Below are 17138 nucleotides of genomic sequence, written 5' to 3'. Positions count from 1 at the left end.
ATAATGTGTTTAAAATCTTTGGTGGTTTTGCACGAGCATCAATGATTATAATAACATTGCATTTTGCTTCGAGATTAACACTTAGATCATGGCGGACACTCAGCTGGCACAAGGATCGAATGGAGATGTTGCAGGCAATCCACCGGCTGATGGAGCGGCGCAGGTAAATATGACGGCACAGTTACAACAGTCTTTCTATGTCGCTCTTATAAAAATAATGTTGGCTCTTTTGTATGACTTTCTGGATAAATTACCATCCCCTTTTTTGCTTTCTCATCACGACAAAGACACGTTGTGTTGATTCACATGATGAAAACAAGGGTTTACCTAATAACGTATATTTTGTCAAAACAATATGGACTTTAAAATGCTTTCTTTTATTTATCACTTGGGAAATGTCACATGTATCAAACTTATTTGGAAAGATAAATGTTTAGCCACTACCTGGTTAAAATGTTGAAGTCTGCAGTGACTGAGTGAGTTTTCATTATATACAATATTTAAATATCCAGAAATGTTTAAAATCTGTGTGAGGTAATCCAAATTTTCCAAATGAATTAAAGATGTTATGATTTCCCCATTATGACTTCCCAACATTACAATTTCTCAGTTAAAAGATGCAATCTCTCAGGGAGTAATCTTTGGACTTTTTTCCTTGTGGCATTTCAGCTGTTTTTAGTTGATGTATGTGGCAATTTCATGATGACACCACCACATACTGGTCCATCAGCAGGCACAAAGTTAATGACACTTGGAAATATAAATTTGTCTCAATATTTCCTGCTGGTACAATGAAATACCTACATATGCTTGGGTCAGTGCACATGAATATTTATGATTTCTGTATATGCGTAATATATGAAATACTCCTGTTCAGTTATTTATTACTGTACAAGCCCATGCATATTCATGAAGAATGACCCAAGCTGGAATTTTTTTTTTAAACATCTCATTCAGTTGTCAAAACTGTTAAACCTTCACGGGAACACTTGTTCAGTATTCCTTTTAACTTCTATTGCATCTTCATCATGAGGTTTAAACAAACCTTTAAAGATTTACTGCTGATTAAATGGTAACACTACTGTTAAATAGTTGTTTTTGCTCTCTGGGTAATTGTACAAAGTTACAGTCATTCTCATGCTCCTATTGATGTCCATTTAGATATACAGGTATCACCTTTTATGATGTAAAATCAAACAGACAATTCTTTAATTCTTTGATATTACTCTTCATTTCAGGAACAAGCTAGACCAGGAGTATGGGCCACAGTGAAATCCTTGATCTTCCGTATGCTGATTATATACATGATCAGCAGTTTCTTCAGAAGAGGGACTCCCCCAGCTAACCAATCAGATGGAAGTGGAGGAAAATCAATTAATTCACAAAACATATATCCCAAAGGCATGAAAATGGTTTGTGTCAAGTTTAATCCATTTCATCAAACATAACGAAAAACCGGTACCCTACAATCAGAGCATGATGTAGTAGTCATATTGCACCTTTCTCAGATTGAAATCTAAGGAATTTAAATTTCTATTAAGACTTCTATGAAATGCGGTTTATTGGTAAATAGAATTTTGCTAGTTTCCTTCTGATTTTATTTTCTAGAATGTAGTCTAGATGGGTAATTTTCTTTAAAACTTGTTAAAAACTTTTTGTATCATAAGAACAATTCATTATATTGCAATTATAGAAAGTTTAATCTCTTGATGTTCATTAATATTCATGATTCCTATGTGACTAGATTAATTTATGCTAGTTTACATTTGTTTTGCTGTCTTAGGACATGTACATTTACCTGTCGGAGCAAGATGATTTCACGGACTTCAACAATGAAGATGCATTGTTTTGGTCCTTGAAAGGACTTGAATATGGGGATTGGACCAGTGGGCCGAATGGTGATGGCTCTTATATCAAAGAAGAAAAAATTCAAACACCCCCGGTAAGAAAGACATCACAATGAAGACACCTGGACATGGTTTTCTTAAAGTGATCAGTAGATTAGTCTGAATAAATGAAGAAGTGGGAGGACCAAGTCCAAACATTTCCAAACATCCTTGTAGGATTAATAATTAAAATAAATGACCATCATTTAAGTTAGAAAAGAAAAATTCTATGATCCAAATCTTAGTACATGTAGTGATTGATAGAACCAAATCTGAATATGAAATTTAGAAAACAAGAAGACCAAAGGCAAATAAACAATTAATGATTATTTTGATTTGTTAGTGAATTGTCTTAGGAAAGGAAATGAGGAGTGAATTTTTTCAAACCAATTTTAACTGAATTTTGTTTTATTGATACAGAATGTGATAAACAATGGATCTATCTACCTCCATTGTTACTTTGTCAAGGAAGGCAAATCCCCCAACCCCAAAGATAAGGGGAAGTACTCCAAGAAACTCACAGTACACAGGTCTAAACGTATGTACATTTATAAATGTAAAGCATCAGTTAAACAAATAAAACTTTGTATTTTATTATGCCCCCCTTCGAAGAAGGGAGGACATTGCTTTGCTGCTGTCTGTCGGTCGGTTGGTCTGTCTGTCGGTCCACCAACAGTTTCCGTTCATTTTCTTCGCAGAGGATGAACATATTGGAATGAAATTTGGTATTCAGGTTTATCATGATAATATCTAGGTCAAGTTCGATATTGGGTACGATCAAGCAATTTTCGACAGAGTTATGGCCCTTGGAGGTAGAAAAATTACAGTTATTTGCAGTTTCCGTTCTTTTTCTTCGCAGAGGATGAACATATTGAAATGGAATTTGGTATACAGGTTTATTATGATAATATCTAGGTCAAGTTCGATATTGGGTATGATAGAGCAATTTTCGACAGAGTTATACCCCTTGGACTTAAAAAAATTGCAGTTATTTGCAGTTTACGTTTATTTTTTTTGTGGATGTTTACAAGGGAGGGGGGCATAAGTGTTGTACAAACATCTCTTGTTTCTGTTAAGATTGATCGCTCATCAGCTTTTATCAACTGCTACATGTATATTCAGGTATCAACAAATACAAGAAAAGGAGGTTCCATAAAACTGTCAATCTATTGACAGGAGAGACAGATGTGCATCCAGATCTCATCCAGGTCAGCCATTTTGTAATCCAGATACAGATATGGATACAGCTCTGTTATACAGAATCTTTAATGATCACTTTTGACTTTTATCCTCTTAAATATTTCAGACTGAGAACAGAAGTGCCTTTGAGATCCTGAACCACTGGCATCCCAATCTGACCATTAACTTGATGGATGACCACTCCCCCTGGATGAAGAACCATGTTCCACAGCCCCTAGATGAATGTGAGTGACTTACTATTGAAATAATATTTATGGTGGCTCAATTTTTGTGAATTTCATGGGTACCCCTTATTCACAAATTTACACCTTCAATTAAATTTGAAATTCAATATCTTTCATTAATCATGAAAGAAATCCGCAAAACAACATCCCTAAAAATTGGTATTAATCTGGCAACTCACAAAGATTGGCCATCACTGATTTAATGGTAAAAGTTTAGACAAATTTATAATACTACTTCAAGTTTTATTTTTATTTAGAAGATCTGAATCAAAATGGAATTCTTAAAAGTCTTAGTCTAATCTATTTCATATTTTTTAGATATTGAATTTCTTCCTGGCACAGACAATTACCAACCTATACTGTACTTCAACGATTATTGGAACCTTAACACAGACTACATGCCAATAAACCAAACCACTCCGTAAGAGCTTCTACATGTGTTTGAACGCTATTTCACTCCAGTATCAGAGTATTGTAAGAGTAGACCTTCATCAGACAATGCTTTATTTTGCAGTGTGTTGAACCTGACCATAACATACAGTCCCATCTCCTTGTTCAAGTGGCAGATGTATGCTGCCCAGGGGATGAGAAATAAGTGGTATGGCATGCTAGGGGCAGACTTTGTTGAGGAATCAGATGAAGATCAGGACAGCCTAAAGGTAGAAATATTATGCTTGCAAGTTTGTCTTCTCATTTGCATTGAAGAATGATGTGACTGATAATCTAGGACAAACATTTCATGAATACATATACTGTAGAAATAAAATTATAAGAAATGATGTGTAATCTTTTTATACACTATTTTAAAGGAAAAAAATAGTTTTATACTTGAACAAGAAGTTGACAATAAGATGAATATGTGATATGTCATTAAAGTTACATTAGCATGAGTCCAAATGCTTGCTTTTGCTACTCACAAGATATGTTGTAGATTATGTTATTCATTGCAGACTTTGAGATTCTGTTTTATGTTTATGAAGCCAAATGAAGAATATGAATAAATGTAATTAGATTTAAAAGTACATCATGTTTTCAGACCACAGTGTTGGAGACTAATCCTTACCTTCTGGCTTTGACTGTGATTATCTCCATAGTCCACAGTGTATTCGAATTCCTGGCCTTCAAGAATGGTAAGTCTCTAAAACTGTTCACATCAAATTGCTTCTTAGGTTCTATTGACTCAGTTTGCTGTATAAGGGATCAAAGATAATTGATGCAAATTCTTATGTGTGATATTTTGCTCTTTTTCTCTATAGACATACAGTTCTGGAAGAACCGTAAATCCCTGGAGGGTCTTTCTGTGCGATCTGTCTTCTTCAATGTCTTCCAGTCCCTCATCGTTGTCCTTTATGTCCTCGATAACGAGACAAACTTCATGGTCAAAGTCAGTGTTTCCATCGGCCTTCTTATTGAAATGTGGAAAATTACCAAAGTCGTCACTTTCAAGGTAGGATTTTGTCTGTTTGTTTTGCTTAATAGAGTATGAATTTGATAGCTGCCAAATTTATAATCACATAAACTGGGTTGGGACTGCAAGCTTTTAACTGTTTTAAATGGTTAATGATATAGGAGCTTTTAATGTCATTGCTTAAAATTCAATTTTCTATTAATATTGTTAAGTATTGGTAGAGATGAATTGTGCTGTTGTAAATGGTTAATAATTATAAAGTAACCATTGATTTCATTGCTTAAGGTGGAATAACACATCATCACAAAATTGGTGACCGCTGATCGAAACGAGATTTCGTTTTATTAAAATGTAACTTAATCCATAGCTGAGTTGATAGAGTGTCGGTCTTGTGATCCGTACATCCCGAGTTCGAATCCCACAGGGGCTTTTGTTGTTACTTACTGGAAGAATTACATGTATTTTAGATATTCATTTTTTATCCCCAAACTGCAAATTTTTCGCTTATTTGACATTTGTACAGTTTATTTATCATTATATCTGTCATCTTTCATTATCAAAAAATTTCCTGTGAATTTGAGTGACTTTTTCCAGGTGTGTTATTCCACCTTAAAATTCAATTTTCTATCAATATTGTTAAGTATTGGTAAAGATGAATTGGGCTCCTATTTAAAAAAAAAAAATTTAACTAAATTAAACTCATCATCATGCAGTTGATATTGATACGTCACGTCGAGGGCTCAAGTTATTGTGGCAAAGGCAAAAAAAAATTATACATCTAAAACAATTTTCTCAGGCAGTCAAATATAATGCTACCAAAAGAAATTGAATAATTATGGTTTAAACAAGGTTTTTTTTTGGGAAAGTTCTTATAAATACGATAACCTTTATACATGTATTACATATAAAACAAAAGAGATGAGCGAATGGTAAGTTGTAGAAGGTCGGGTTTAATTTTGGTGGTAATTTGTTGTTTTTGTATATTTAATTTTTTTTTCACGTAATGTGTAGCTTAACATTCTGTTGGTAAAACTTATTCAGTAAATGTAGTTAAAATTCACCCATGTGAGGAGATATCATGAGGAACAAGAGATTACTACTAACAACAATACACATACTAACAGTATTTAAGGTGGTATGGGACACTTCCATGTTGTGACGTATTGTTTATCGAAATAAACAATAAAAGAAAGTGTAATTATATAAGTAGTTTCATTCCAAAAATGGTCACCTAACTCCGTAGCGCAGTGGGTTAGAGGGTTTACTACGAACATGTAAGTCATGAGTTCGAATCCCGCTGCGGGTTTTACAATTTTTACCTTTTCAAATATTTTTAAAAGCTATTTTTTGGTTAAATATTGTAAAATTTGAAAATTCTAAACCAGTGAAAGTTTTTCAATTATATAGTACTTTAATCCACATTAATATCGACAGATGTCCATACCACCTTAATGCATGGTTATAGTGAAAACTAAAACTAGATGCTGTCATTAGACAGTAATACCCGCACCAAGTGTTTGCCCCTAAATAACACTGTTTTGTACCAGTTTAATTAAAAATGAAGGCCACATGCAAACTCCGGTAATACATTTAAAAATTATAATTTTCATAACTGAAGGATGAGATCCCTTCCCATATGATAATACACATGAGCAGCACTTTATGTGCAATTTGGGGTTGAACTGTTTGCAGTGAATTTTCAGTTAATCAATAATCTTAACATTTCATGTCATAGAAAGTATAACGGTCTATATAATGATTACAAACAAAATTAAAAATTAAATTATGCCCCCTCCCCGTGGCGGTTGCCGGTTTTAGATTTGCTTCTGTGTGCATACATATGTACATCATCGTGTGCACAGATTTAGAGAAGGGGTGGGAGTGAGGGGTCCAAAATTTTAACTTGTCAATGAATACTACTTATTGATCCCAAGGTAGAAATATGACCTCTGATCATATCTCAATAGATCATTTGTCAATTATGCAAGGTGTAATATATATTTTTTTTAAGAATAACATTTTTTACCAGTTTATAAAAGTTTTTAGACACCCAAATTATATTTTGATTTTAATAGATCATTCGACAAGGGGGGGGGGGGGGGGGGGAGAACAGTTTATATTTGAGTTTGTTTTGGAGTGGGGGTTCCAAGTCATATATTTGACAATCTTTTAATGTAATTTAAAATAAGACTTAGCCATACTACAGTCATGAATATGAATAGTATAGAACAAAACACAAACTAATGCATGTATATATACCGGTATACATGTATATTAGGAAGTATTACAAAACAGATGATTGATCTATATCTGGGTTCTTAAATTGAATCATATATCATGTACATATTATATTATTGTTTCTTTGTTCAAGGCATTTAAGATGGTATGTAGGTCATGATCCCAAGTGCTCTTCCTGAAATTATTAAATATCATAAAAACCATTGAGATCCCCACCTTAATCCAAAGATAATATTCCTCCTTAGGTCATGCAGATCATTATGGCATGTAAGTCATGACCCTAAGGGGTCATCCTGACCCCCTAAGAATCAGAAATTGTCAATTATCTTTAAATTATTGATGTTTGATGATCCTATCTCTATTTAATCTTTATTATTAAGTCTCCCGAATGAAATTTGGAGACTTATTGTTTTTGTACGGTTCTTAATACGTGTGTTATTATTCTTCATCTTCTTTTTCTTCTTTCCTGCTCTGAACTTGTTTCTCAGAGATGGCTGAACAGAATTGTACAAAACTCTAGGATATGATAGGCCTGCCTATCTAGTTGTGCACCCTGGTTTGATTTTTCTCATTTTGGGTTAGACAACCACTTTTCGGGGGAGGGGGGAAGGGGGGTGTCAAAAGGGTGTGGGGTCTAACATTGAACCTTGTAGGAAGAATCGTAGACTCTATTGTAAATGGTAACTTGAAAACGGAGAAAGATAATAAAATAGGGTTTTCATAATCATATATTGGCTATTACTGGCAATATATAGGGTTTATTAGATCTGACCCCTGGGGTCATCCCCACCCCCCAGGAATTTGAAATTACCAATATACAGAAACTGTTATAATCATGACCCTTAAACCATATATATTCATGTTTTTGATGTCAAGGGGCATCAAATGTTATGTAGGTAATGGGCCCTGTGGGTGGTCCTGACCCCCTCAAACAGCAAGTCCCTTAATATCTTCAAAACAGTTGAGATCCCCACCCTTAAACCTTATATATTCTTGTTCCTTGTGTCAAGGGGCATCAAACGGTATGTAGGTCATGGGCCCCGGGGGTGGTCATGACCCCCCTTGAACAGGAAGTGCACGAATATCTCGAAAATGGTTGAGATCCCCACCCCTTAACCAAATATATTCTTGATCCTTAAAGGGCATCAAAAGGTATGTACCGGTAGGTAATGGGCCTCAAGGTTAAATTTAATTTTTCAAAACCGTAATGCACATCTATGGAACAGTTCCTATCATATCCCAAGATATGATGTGTCTATCCATTAAATCATAAAAGGAGTTCTAGGATCTATGTTTTTTTGAAGTGATAAACGTCAATTTTCTGCTACTTTTTGACTCCCTGGATGAAATTTAAATTTTGAAAACCTTACTGCGCATCTATAGAACAGTCCCTATCATATCCCAAGATATGATTGTCTATCCATTAAATCATAAGAGGAGCTCTTGGATCAATGTTTGTTTTTTTAGTGATAAACGTCAATTTTCTGCTACTATTTGACTCCCTGGATGAAATTCAAATTTTTAAAACCTTATTGCACATCTATAGGACAGCCCCAATTATATCCCAAGAGATGACGTAGCTACTCCAAAAGTTGTAAGAGGAGTTCTGGGAACCATATTTTTTTGGCCAAAAAACGTCATTTTTTGTTGCCCACTGATCCCCTTAATAAAAAAAAAATTCTGGAACCTGATCACGCCTCAATATGACACCCCCAATCATATTCTAGAAGAACATTTGGCTACTGCCAAAAAAAAAAAGACGTTTTTGAAACCAGTTTTTTGGTTAAAAAAACGTCATTTTTTAGCCATTAAATGACCCCCAGGACAAAATTGAAAATTCCGAAACCTTATTGCGCATCTATAGGATACCCTAAAACATATTCCAAAAGATGATTTGTCTACTGTTGAAAATGTAGGAGGAGTTTGAGGAAGAAGGTTTTTTGTGAAAAAACGTCATTTTTTACCAATTATTTGACCCCCAGGACTAACAGCGAATTTTTGAAACCTTTTTACAAAACAACATGATACCCCAAATCAAACTCCAAGAGTTTAGTTTGCTGGTTTATAAGATGTAAGAGCAGTTTGAGAAAGTAAAACATGACGGACGGACGGACGGACGGAACAGGGTAACAACAATATACCCGAACTTTCTTTAGAAAGTGCGGGTATGAAAATACCTACCATAGTTAAAATGGTGATCTTTTCTTGTCAGTAAAATCTTTAAAGTGAGTGATAAGAATGTAGTGCACATGATAATCTGGGACTAATATTGTTTGTGAATGGTTGATCATTTTAGATAGATAGAGAGAACCTCTGGTTTGGAGTTATCCCTCGAGTGACTTACGAAGACAAATCAACTTACACCGAGTCTATGACCAAAAAATATGATATGGTAAGAAAATCATTGAAAAATATTGTTGTGGAAAACTATTTCTCACTTGTGCAAAGTTTCTCTACAATGTTAACATATATTTTATGTACCTTAAACAATAGATGGCGTTTAAGTACCTGTCTTGGATGCTGTTTCCACTGCTGATAGGATATGCTATTTACTCACTGCTATATCTAGAGCACAAGGGCTGGTACTCCTGGGTGCTAAATATGGTTTATGGATTCCTATTAACATTTGGTAAGTGAAAACTTCTGACTTGCATAAAACATCATACGAATTATTAAGTTTAACAATTCTTAAACTCACTGCAGCTCCATCTGTAGAATCAATAACATGGAAGTCAAATATTGGACATAACTTCAACGGTAGAATTATGTTATTTTGTTATGTAAAAGAACTTAGTTATGTTATTCACATCAACAGTTCCTTGTTATAATAAGATCCATTATTAATTACTTTTTCAGGTTTCATCATGATGACACCTCAGCTGTTCATCAATTACAAGATGAAGTCTGTGGCCCATCTTCCATGGCGGATGATGACCTACAAGGCACTCAACACCTTCATCGATGATATATTTGCATTTGTCATCAAAATGCCCACGCTGTATAGGATAGGTTGTTTTAGAGATGGTAAGCTAATTTTTTTTTGAAAGATGCAACATTTGTGTGAAGATAACAGAACTCTTTTGATAAATGAATTATAGTTTCTGAAAATACAAGATATCTTGTCCACTACATTTGATATCATAGGATAATTATGCTATTACACATGTAGCACAAAGTCCTTATATTTTCATCTAAATCGTATCCAGTCATCTTCCAAATTTCATTATAGGTATTTGTCATAAATTATTAATGATTAATAAATGTAATACTGTAATACATGTAATACAATACTGTGATTAATACATGTAGTATCATTTTTATTATATTCCAGATGTGGTATTCTTCATCTTCCTTTACCAGAGGTGGATTTATCCAATTGATCCAACTCGTCTTAATGAATTTGGAACTAGTCAGGAAATGCTGGAACAGAATGGGAAGGTCACAGCTGACCAATCAGAGACAGGGTCAGAGCAAGCCAGCATAGAACAGTCTAAACCTGAGGAGACTGAATTGCCATCAGAAAAGCCTGCCAAGGAGAAAAAGAATGACTAATGGGGAAATATATAGGTTATAGTTGTTTTATTTTCCATTGTGATGTTGTCAGATCTCATTAATATCTAAATTAATGAATGTGGTAAGGTGCAAAGAATTGTTTTCATGCGACGTGAAAACTCCTTATAAATAAGAACAAGTTATGTTGATTTGTCTATTTGCAGCCCCCCCCCCCCCCCCTTCCATGTTAAAAATCGTTAGAGATATTGAAGTGTTTGAAAATAAATTTAATTCCAAAGTATTGCACTAGTAAACTTCAATTTTCTTAAGCAGTAATAAAAAATATGTATGTTCATTACTGATCTACTGGATCAAAGTGAATCAGATTTATGAACTCTTACCATAACTTGCTGTGGTTTGTTACTGGGAGATGATGTGTTCCACTTTGCTGCTTTGATGTTAGATTTTGTATGATCTTGTGATCCATCTCATTTCGCTGTGTTACAGCAGTATGAAATGTAACTTACCAGATTTGAACAAACTTATTTCATTTTGAATTTCTCATTGACGCTAAATTAAATTTTTATTTCATTTGTTCTTAGTATTGGCCAAAGCTATCATTTGTTTTCATTCTACCATAAAGATTGTATGCTGGTTTTCATGCATTATATCTCAACATTGTGTTCTGTGAGTTTGAGATCAGGTCTAAAAAATTTTATCAAATTTTATTTGTTTTTTTTTTCATTTTTTGTACAAATATATTAAAGCTGATGTTATCTTTAAATCAGTATATATGCCAAAAATTCTTTTTGAAAAGGAGAACAATGGTACTAATTTCATATTGCTATTTTGCATTTTTATCAATTAGATATTATGGCGAGAAGTAGTGTTATTGTATGTTAGAAGATTTTATTCTACACTATGGCAATTGCCATTCACAGAAATCCTGTAGACTTTTAGAGAATCATGAAAAACCTACAAAGGCACGAGAGACCAACAAAACTTACAATGTCATATGACTGTGAGAACTCTACAATGTCATGTGACCATTGGAGCCAACAATGGTCATGTGATTAATAAAACCTGCAATATCATGTGACGATTTTCTTTTCATAGTATTGTACATTTGAACTTATATTTATTTTATTCAGTTTGTAATGGATTTTATAAATGATTATTGTAACCAGTTATTAAATAAAATATTATGATTTTTATTTGCCTCTTGTTTAAAACTCTTTACTTCAGCCTTTGACATAGCATTAATATATGGCTATACGGGAATATTCTTCCGTGCAACTTATCATTAAGATTTTAATTTTAAATACATTGCACCTGATGAAAGTGATTAGAGCACGTCATCAATATCAACTAGTCAGTGCATTAAATTTACATTCGCTTCAGAATAAATTCTTTTATATTATACATGTATCTTGAAATTTGAAAAAAAAAAGTTGCAAATAGCAGGGGGGGGGGGGGGGTAAAACATTTGTTTATTGGTTATTGTTTTTTCAAATACTTAAAATAAATAAAACTAATATAATTGTTAAATCGAGATTGATTTTATAATCTTGAGGTTTATTCTAAGTGATTTATTTTTAAAGTCGATCGGTATTTCTATAGAACAACTGACTGATGACAAACTTTTATGTCAATTCAGTCTCTCTAAATACCATATTATAAAGTTTTTTTACTCACGTATCATGAGTTATTCTAAAGAGATGCGAATATAAAATGTGCATGTACATAGTTTTTTTTGGTGGTTCGTTTGTTCTTTCCTATCTAGCTACCTTCATTAAGGTAGCAAACGTGAGTTATCGTTTTTTTCTGCAGTGTCAGCAGCCTACGTAACTTGTATGAACTACCACGAAAACATATCGTTTAAATATTGCCAAGCAAAGTGTGATAAAATGGAACTTGAAAACTTGATTATTTTCTTGAACTCATTTAAAAAGACCCCCTCTTGTTACTTTTCAAAGCTTGGTATTTGACGACCGAATTTGAAAAAAGGACTGAAAAGAATATTATACTATAGTATGAGGATATGGTTAAAATGTGATAGAAATATGTTTTTTTTCTCCAAAAGATATAATCAGAAAATGCTGTATAAATTATTTTAATGAGAGATATTCATATCTGATATAAGCAAAATTAATGAAAAGGAAACTTAATTGAAATAACTGTTTAATTTTTACTGAATTGAGCTGTTTTTGATGCTCGGCATCTGTTGATAGCGACATTAAGCGCGTTCGGTATTCTTTCTCCTAAAACCCCTGTCACTCCAAAGCTGAGTCCCCACGGCGATCCCGCTGCGTCCTTGAATAATGTAAAACGCCAAGGTTAACGCAGTAGAGTCTCCTACAGTGCAGTAACAACGCAACGGCATCTTCGTTCGTGGCAGTGGGATCGCCTAGAACATTTTAGAACGCCATGCGACGGCGCGCACTTTGAACATGCACAAAGTACGCGCCGTGGCTCTGCGTTCTGATAAACACGTCATAGAAGCGGAGTGAGGTCGCCGTTGTAGCGCCGTAAGGTCTCCAACAGCGCCACGAAGCTCCGTTGGCGCACTCAAGGAACGCAGCTATAATCGCAGTGTAGACGCAGTGTTAAGCCAATTTGCGCTTGCACGGAGACCTCACGGAGTCCTTTGAGATCTCTCTGCGTCTCTATCGCGCTCTCACAGCGCATCCACAGCGTTTGAACAAGTTGTTTTTCATTTGTCTGCGTTCACACAGCGACCCCAAAGAGTTGTTGCAGCGTTTATTGCTCTCTCTTGAAGTTTCTTCTGCGTTTATTAGCGTTTGTACCGCGCTCCCACAACGTTTCTAGTGCGATGTCATCCAGACTACGAGAACTCTAACAATGGCTGTTGTACATGCAATAGCAAGCGATGTAGTAATTGTCAAACTGGATGTGGATGACTGTAAAAAGTAGCATTAATTTTGCTAACATTCCAGAACCTATCAAAGGAATTCATGCCATTTGGTTCTTCTGATGCTTTCACGTCTTTTCTGAATTTTCTAACATCTAATAACGGGCCATTTTTGTAGACCTGACTACTAAGAGTTTTGTCCTAGTCCTTCACAAATTATTTAGAAGTAGTTACTTTTCATTACAAAGTACCTATTCATCAAAACAAAACAATTTTTTTATCGTTTTTTACTAGTTGTAAATTCTTGTTTGTTTCCCATACAATTGTACAAATTTACATTAACCTACCAAGAAGTAAAGAACGTCTTGTAAATACAGTCAGCGCACAGAGCACGCCGTGGACGCGCGGTAAAAACTCTTAGCACGTCATGAGCGCTCGGCGGATACTCGGTGAGAGCCCAGTCAATCACCAAGTAGAACTCTGTGGAAACGCATTTACACGCCGTGGGAGCTCCGTAAGAACGCCTCAGTCGTTGTCAGGACGCCGTGACATCTCCATTTGTAAAATTTTCAAATAAAATTGTACTTTTTCTGAATTTTCCATGCGATCCTACGGCGATGCCATGAATTTTAAAACGCCGTGAACATGCCGTGGGAACGCAACTTGGTGTGACAGAGCCTTTAGTCTCTGGGAAAAAATCAGCTAAACTTGGCACTAAATATGCATGGGTATAGGAGACTTTAATTTTTTTCAAATGAAGCACAGATGGTTTCAATTTTTTCACTCCAAAAATATTAGAAAGCCACAAAGTGTACTTACAAAATTACAGGTAAAGAATCATCTAATATTTTTTTTCAGTAAATTTCATGTTTGTAACATCAATTTTTTGTAAAGGTGTTCTTTGTAACTCGGGTGTCCTATTGACATTTGTGTTTGTCCATCGTCGTAGGTCGTTTGTGAGAAACACAATCACCTGTCAGATGTGCAAAATGAGATCCTACCTACAATATAATGTACGCTGGAAGCATGTGTCTTCAGCCACGACAATTGTGCTACTATATAGCAACAAATCAAAGTTTTGCTAAGTGAAATCGGAACAAAGAAAAGCTTCATCTGTTTCCAATATCAAGCTTATTTCGAAAACTTTGGAAAATGTTTGAAAGCTTCTCAGAATCTACAGGACCAAAATGACGAAACTTGAAGTATTACATTTACAGGGTAAAGGAAAAGAATGCGTATTATTGTGTTCATGACTTTCTCCCAAGAGGGAACAAAACAAATGAAAAAAAATTGACGCAATCTTTGAAATAAAAATGGTTAAACTAATTAACAGATACAAGCTCTACTCAAATGATGAAATTCATGACCTCTGCGTCGCCAGAGGCTCTGGTAGAAGGGCAGAGTTCTTTTGACTGTTAGTAAACAAGAGGTCAATAGGCCTTGAAAGTCAACTGAGTACCATAGATCAAAAAGCAATACTAGTATATTACCCGAGTGACTAAGTAGAGTGACCTAAAAAGAACATGTTCACTATATGGCTATATTTGTCACCCCCCCCCCCCCCCCCCCCCCCCAAGAAGCCTGAACCACTCTCTCACAGACAGTAAATCTCACAATTTAATAAGAGGACATTATGGACATAATAACAATGCGTTTAGTTTATCTCCCACCACTGTGAAAGTACATATAGGCTAAATATAAAATTTTTATTCAATTCACTACGTGGACATATTTACCCTAACCAAGGATTTGAAACCCTGACCAAGCAGTCATGAATGTCACAATTTAAGTAGAGGGTTACGTGGACATCATATAACCATGCACACAGTTTATCTCTTCTGCTGCGAAAGAAGAGAAATATCAAATCAGTTTCCCTGTATGGCCATATTGGCCCCGCCCATGGGCCTGAACTCCTGACCCAGGGGTCATGTATTCACAGTTTTGACAGAGGGCTTCATGAACATCATAATCTTTAACACTATTGCGGAAGTAGAAAAGAAGATTTTCTAGGATTTAATACCTTTTTACAATTCGGTCATATTGGCCTCGCCTTAGGACCTGAAGCCCTGAAGCAGGGGTGATGAATTTTACAATTTAGGAACAGGGTTATATTAACATCATAGCCATGCGTTAGTTTTTCTCGAATTTATATGGGAGAAGAGAAGATTTTCTAAAATTTAATACATGTTCATTATGCAGTCAAATTGTCACCGCCCTAGAATCTGAACCCTTTACACAGGGGCCACGAATTCCACAATTTTTGTGGTAAGTGTCATAGACAACCATGCATTTAGTTTTTCCCCATATGAATGGAAGTAAAGAAGAAAAATTTTGAAGTATGTGGCAAACTAGTATTTGGCCCCGCCTATGAGGCCCCGGGGGTGGTAAAGTATTGAATTTTGATTTCTCTGATCCTAAATACGTTCCAAACTAAAAATAGTAACAAATGGCCTTGTAAGTCAAAATGTAAAATTGTTAACGGACGGATCACGACGCACGAGGACGGACGAAAACCAATGGCAATAGGTCATCAATAGCCGTTAATTCTTTCAAATGCGAGTTTAAATGAAAAACATATTCAGATAATGTTACTACAAAATGCATTAAAAGGTCCAAACACACGTAAATACCCGCGTACTATATAAAGTCATTTCTTAGAATTAGCTGTAACATTTCATGTTCGGAAAACTGAAGTCCCACGTCTTAGTGGCAACCAATAAGTTCAAACATCACCGGTGGTAAACCATAAGGAATTTTAATGTATATAGTTGATAAAAGAATTTATGTCTATAATAGAAGTTAGTAATTTCACTTCTAACGCTTGAACTAAATTTATAGTTTTGATAACACTTGGAAAATTTAATTTATTGCAACTCATCTTTTCACTTAATATTGAGACAAAGAGGATTTTCTGCAATAAAAATTAACGTATGGCATATTTAGAAACACCTTTTCTCGTATACATCAAGGATTTGATTTACTTTAAAAATCGAATGCTCATTTCAAGAAAGTTATCAAATATCAAAAACACACATTAAAACCGACGGTTCAAAACACAAAAGCAAGAGGCAAAGTACTAGTATTATTGAATAAAAAATTCGTACAGAGGGTAAGGCGAGTTGCATAATATCTTAATGCTTGTAAAAAAATGGTATATATTGATATTTATTTGCAATCGCGTCAGCACATCGGAAGGTTGATGGTATGAATCTTTTCCGAAACAGTTGCAATTTACCCGGCCAACCTTTTCGCTTCTATAATGAAATTTATGTTGATTTTCAATATATGCAACGAATCCGTCTTAAAGTGCTTTAGGTATTTTTGTTGTTGTCAATAACAGAAAACGTTAATGGGGACAGATAGTCGTGGACATTTTTAAGCTATATTTATCTCCTTTTAATGAAGAGCTCTATATGACGATATATAACGCTCAAATTTTAAAGCTAAAATATTTTGATTTTTTATTTACTTTATAATAAGTTATGGCCAAAAATATCATATTCAAAAGTTTAGGCAGATATATATGATGTTTAATTTGTGACCCTCCAGCCGTCTTATCTACTGTAAGTTTCCCCTGTATCCTTTTATAATGTTTTATCATAATATTAAGCATCTCACTTGCTATAAAATTAACAGATATGGTCAAAATACATAATGTTTCGAGTTTGCCCATCGTCAGGGTACATGTACATGTACATGTACATATGTATATCAGATAGGCAAAATCACATTGTTACATGACCGGTTTGGTTAGGTGGGTTTTTTTTTTCAAAGAGAGCTATATAGTTTGTTGTCTGTAATTTGTTCTCATCATGCAC

The 17138-nt window shown here is 34.7% G+C and overlaps 1 protein-coding gene across 1 annotated transcript; it reads left to right on the top strand.

The window, feature by feature from the left end:
• Positions 1-20: 20 nt before the first annotated feature.
• Positions 21-11662, top strand: LOC105322353 (putative lipid scramblase CLPTM1). Its single transcript, XM_034467728.2, has 14 exons — positions 21-163; positions 1239-1412; positions 1784-1942; positions 2307-2424; positions 3009-3094; positions 3193-3310; positions 3629-3731; positions 3825-3969; positions 4347-4440; positions 4567-4757; positions 9253-9348; positions 9450-9585; positions 9813-9980; positions 10288-11662. Exons 1-14 carry the CDS (start codon positions 89-91, stop codon positions 10506-10508), a joined length of 1884 nt encoding a protein of 627 aa, XP_034323619.2. The 5' UTR covers positions 21-88; the 3' UTR covers positions 10509-11662.
• Positions 11663-17138: the final 5476 nt, after the last annotated feature.

Source organism: Magallana gigas, chromosome 6 (assembly GCF_963853765.1).
Source record: "Magallana gigas chromosome 6, xbMagGiga1.1, whole genome shotgun sequence".
In the NCBI taxonomy this organism is placed as follows: domain Eukaryota; kingdom Metazoa; phylum Mollusca; class Bivalvia; order Ostreida; family Ostreidae; genus Magallana; species Magallana gigas.
The sequence above is the reverse complement of the archived record's forward strand: the minus strand, read 5'-3'. Positions and strand labels throughout refer to the sequence as shown.

Bases quoted from the DNA above. Each gene is read 5' to 3' on its own strand.
- LOC105322353 (XM_034467728.2), top strand. From the start codon at position 89: ATGGCGGACACTCAGCTGGCACAAGGATCGAATGGAGATGTTGCAGGC. The intron at 4,758-9,252 runs GTAGGATTTTGT...TGATCATTTTAG, and splicing joins CCAAAGTCGTCACTTTCAAG to ATAGATAGAGAGAACCTCTG. The intron at 9,586-9,812 runs GTAAGTGAAAAC...TTACTTTTTCAG, and splicing joins TGGATTCCTATTAACATTTG to GTTTCATCATGATGACACCT.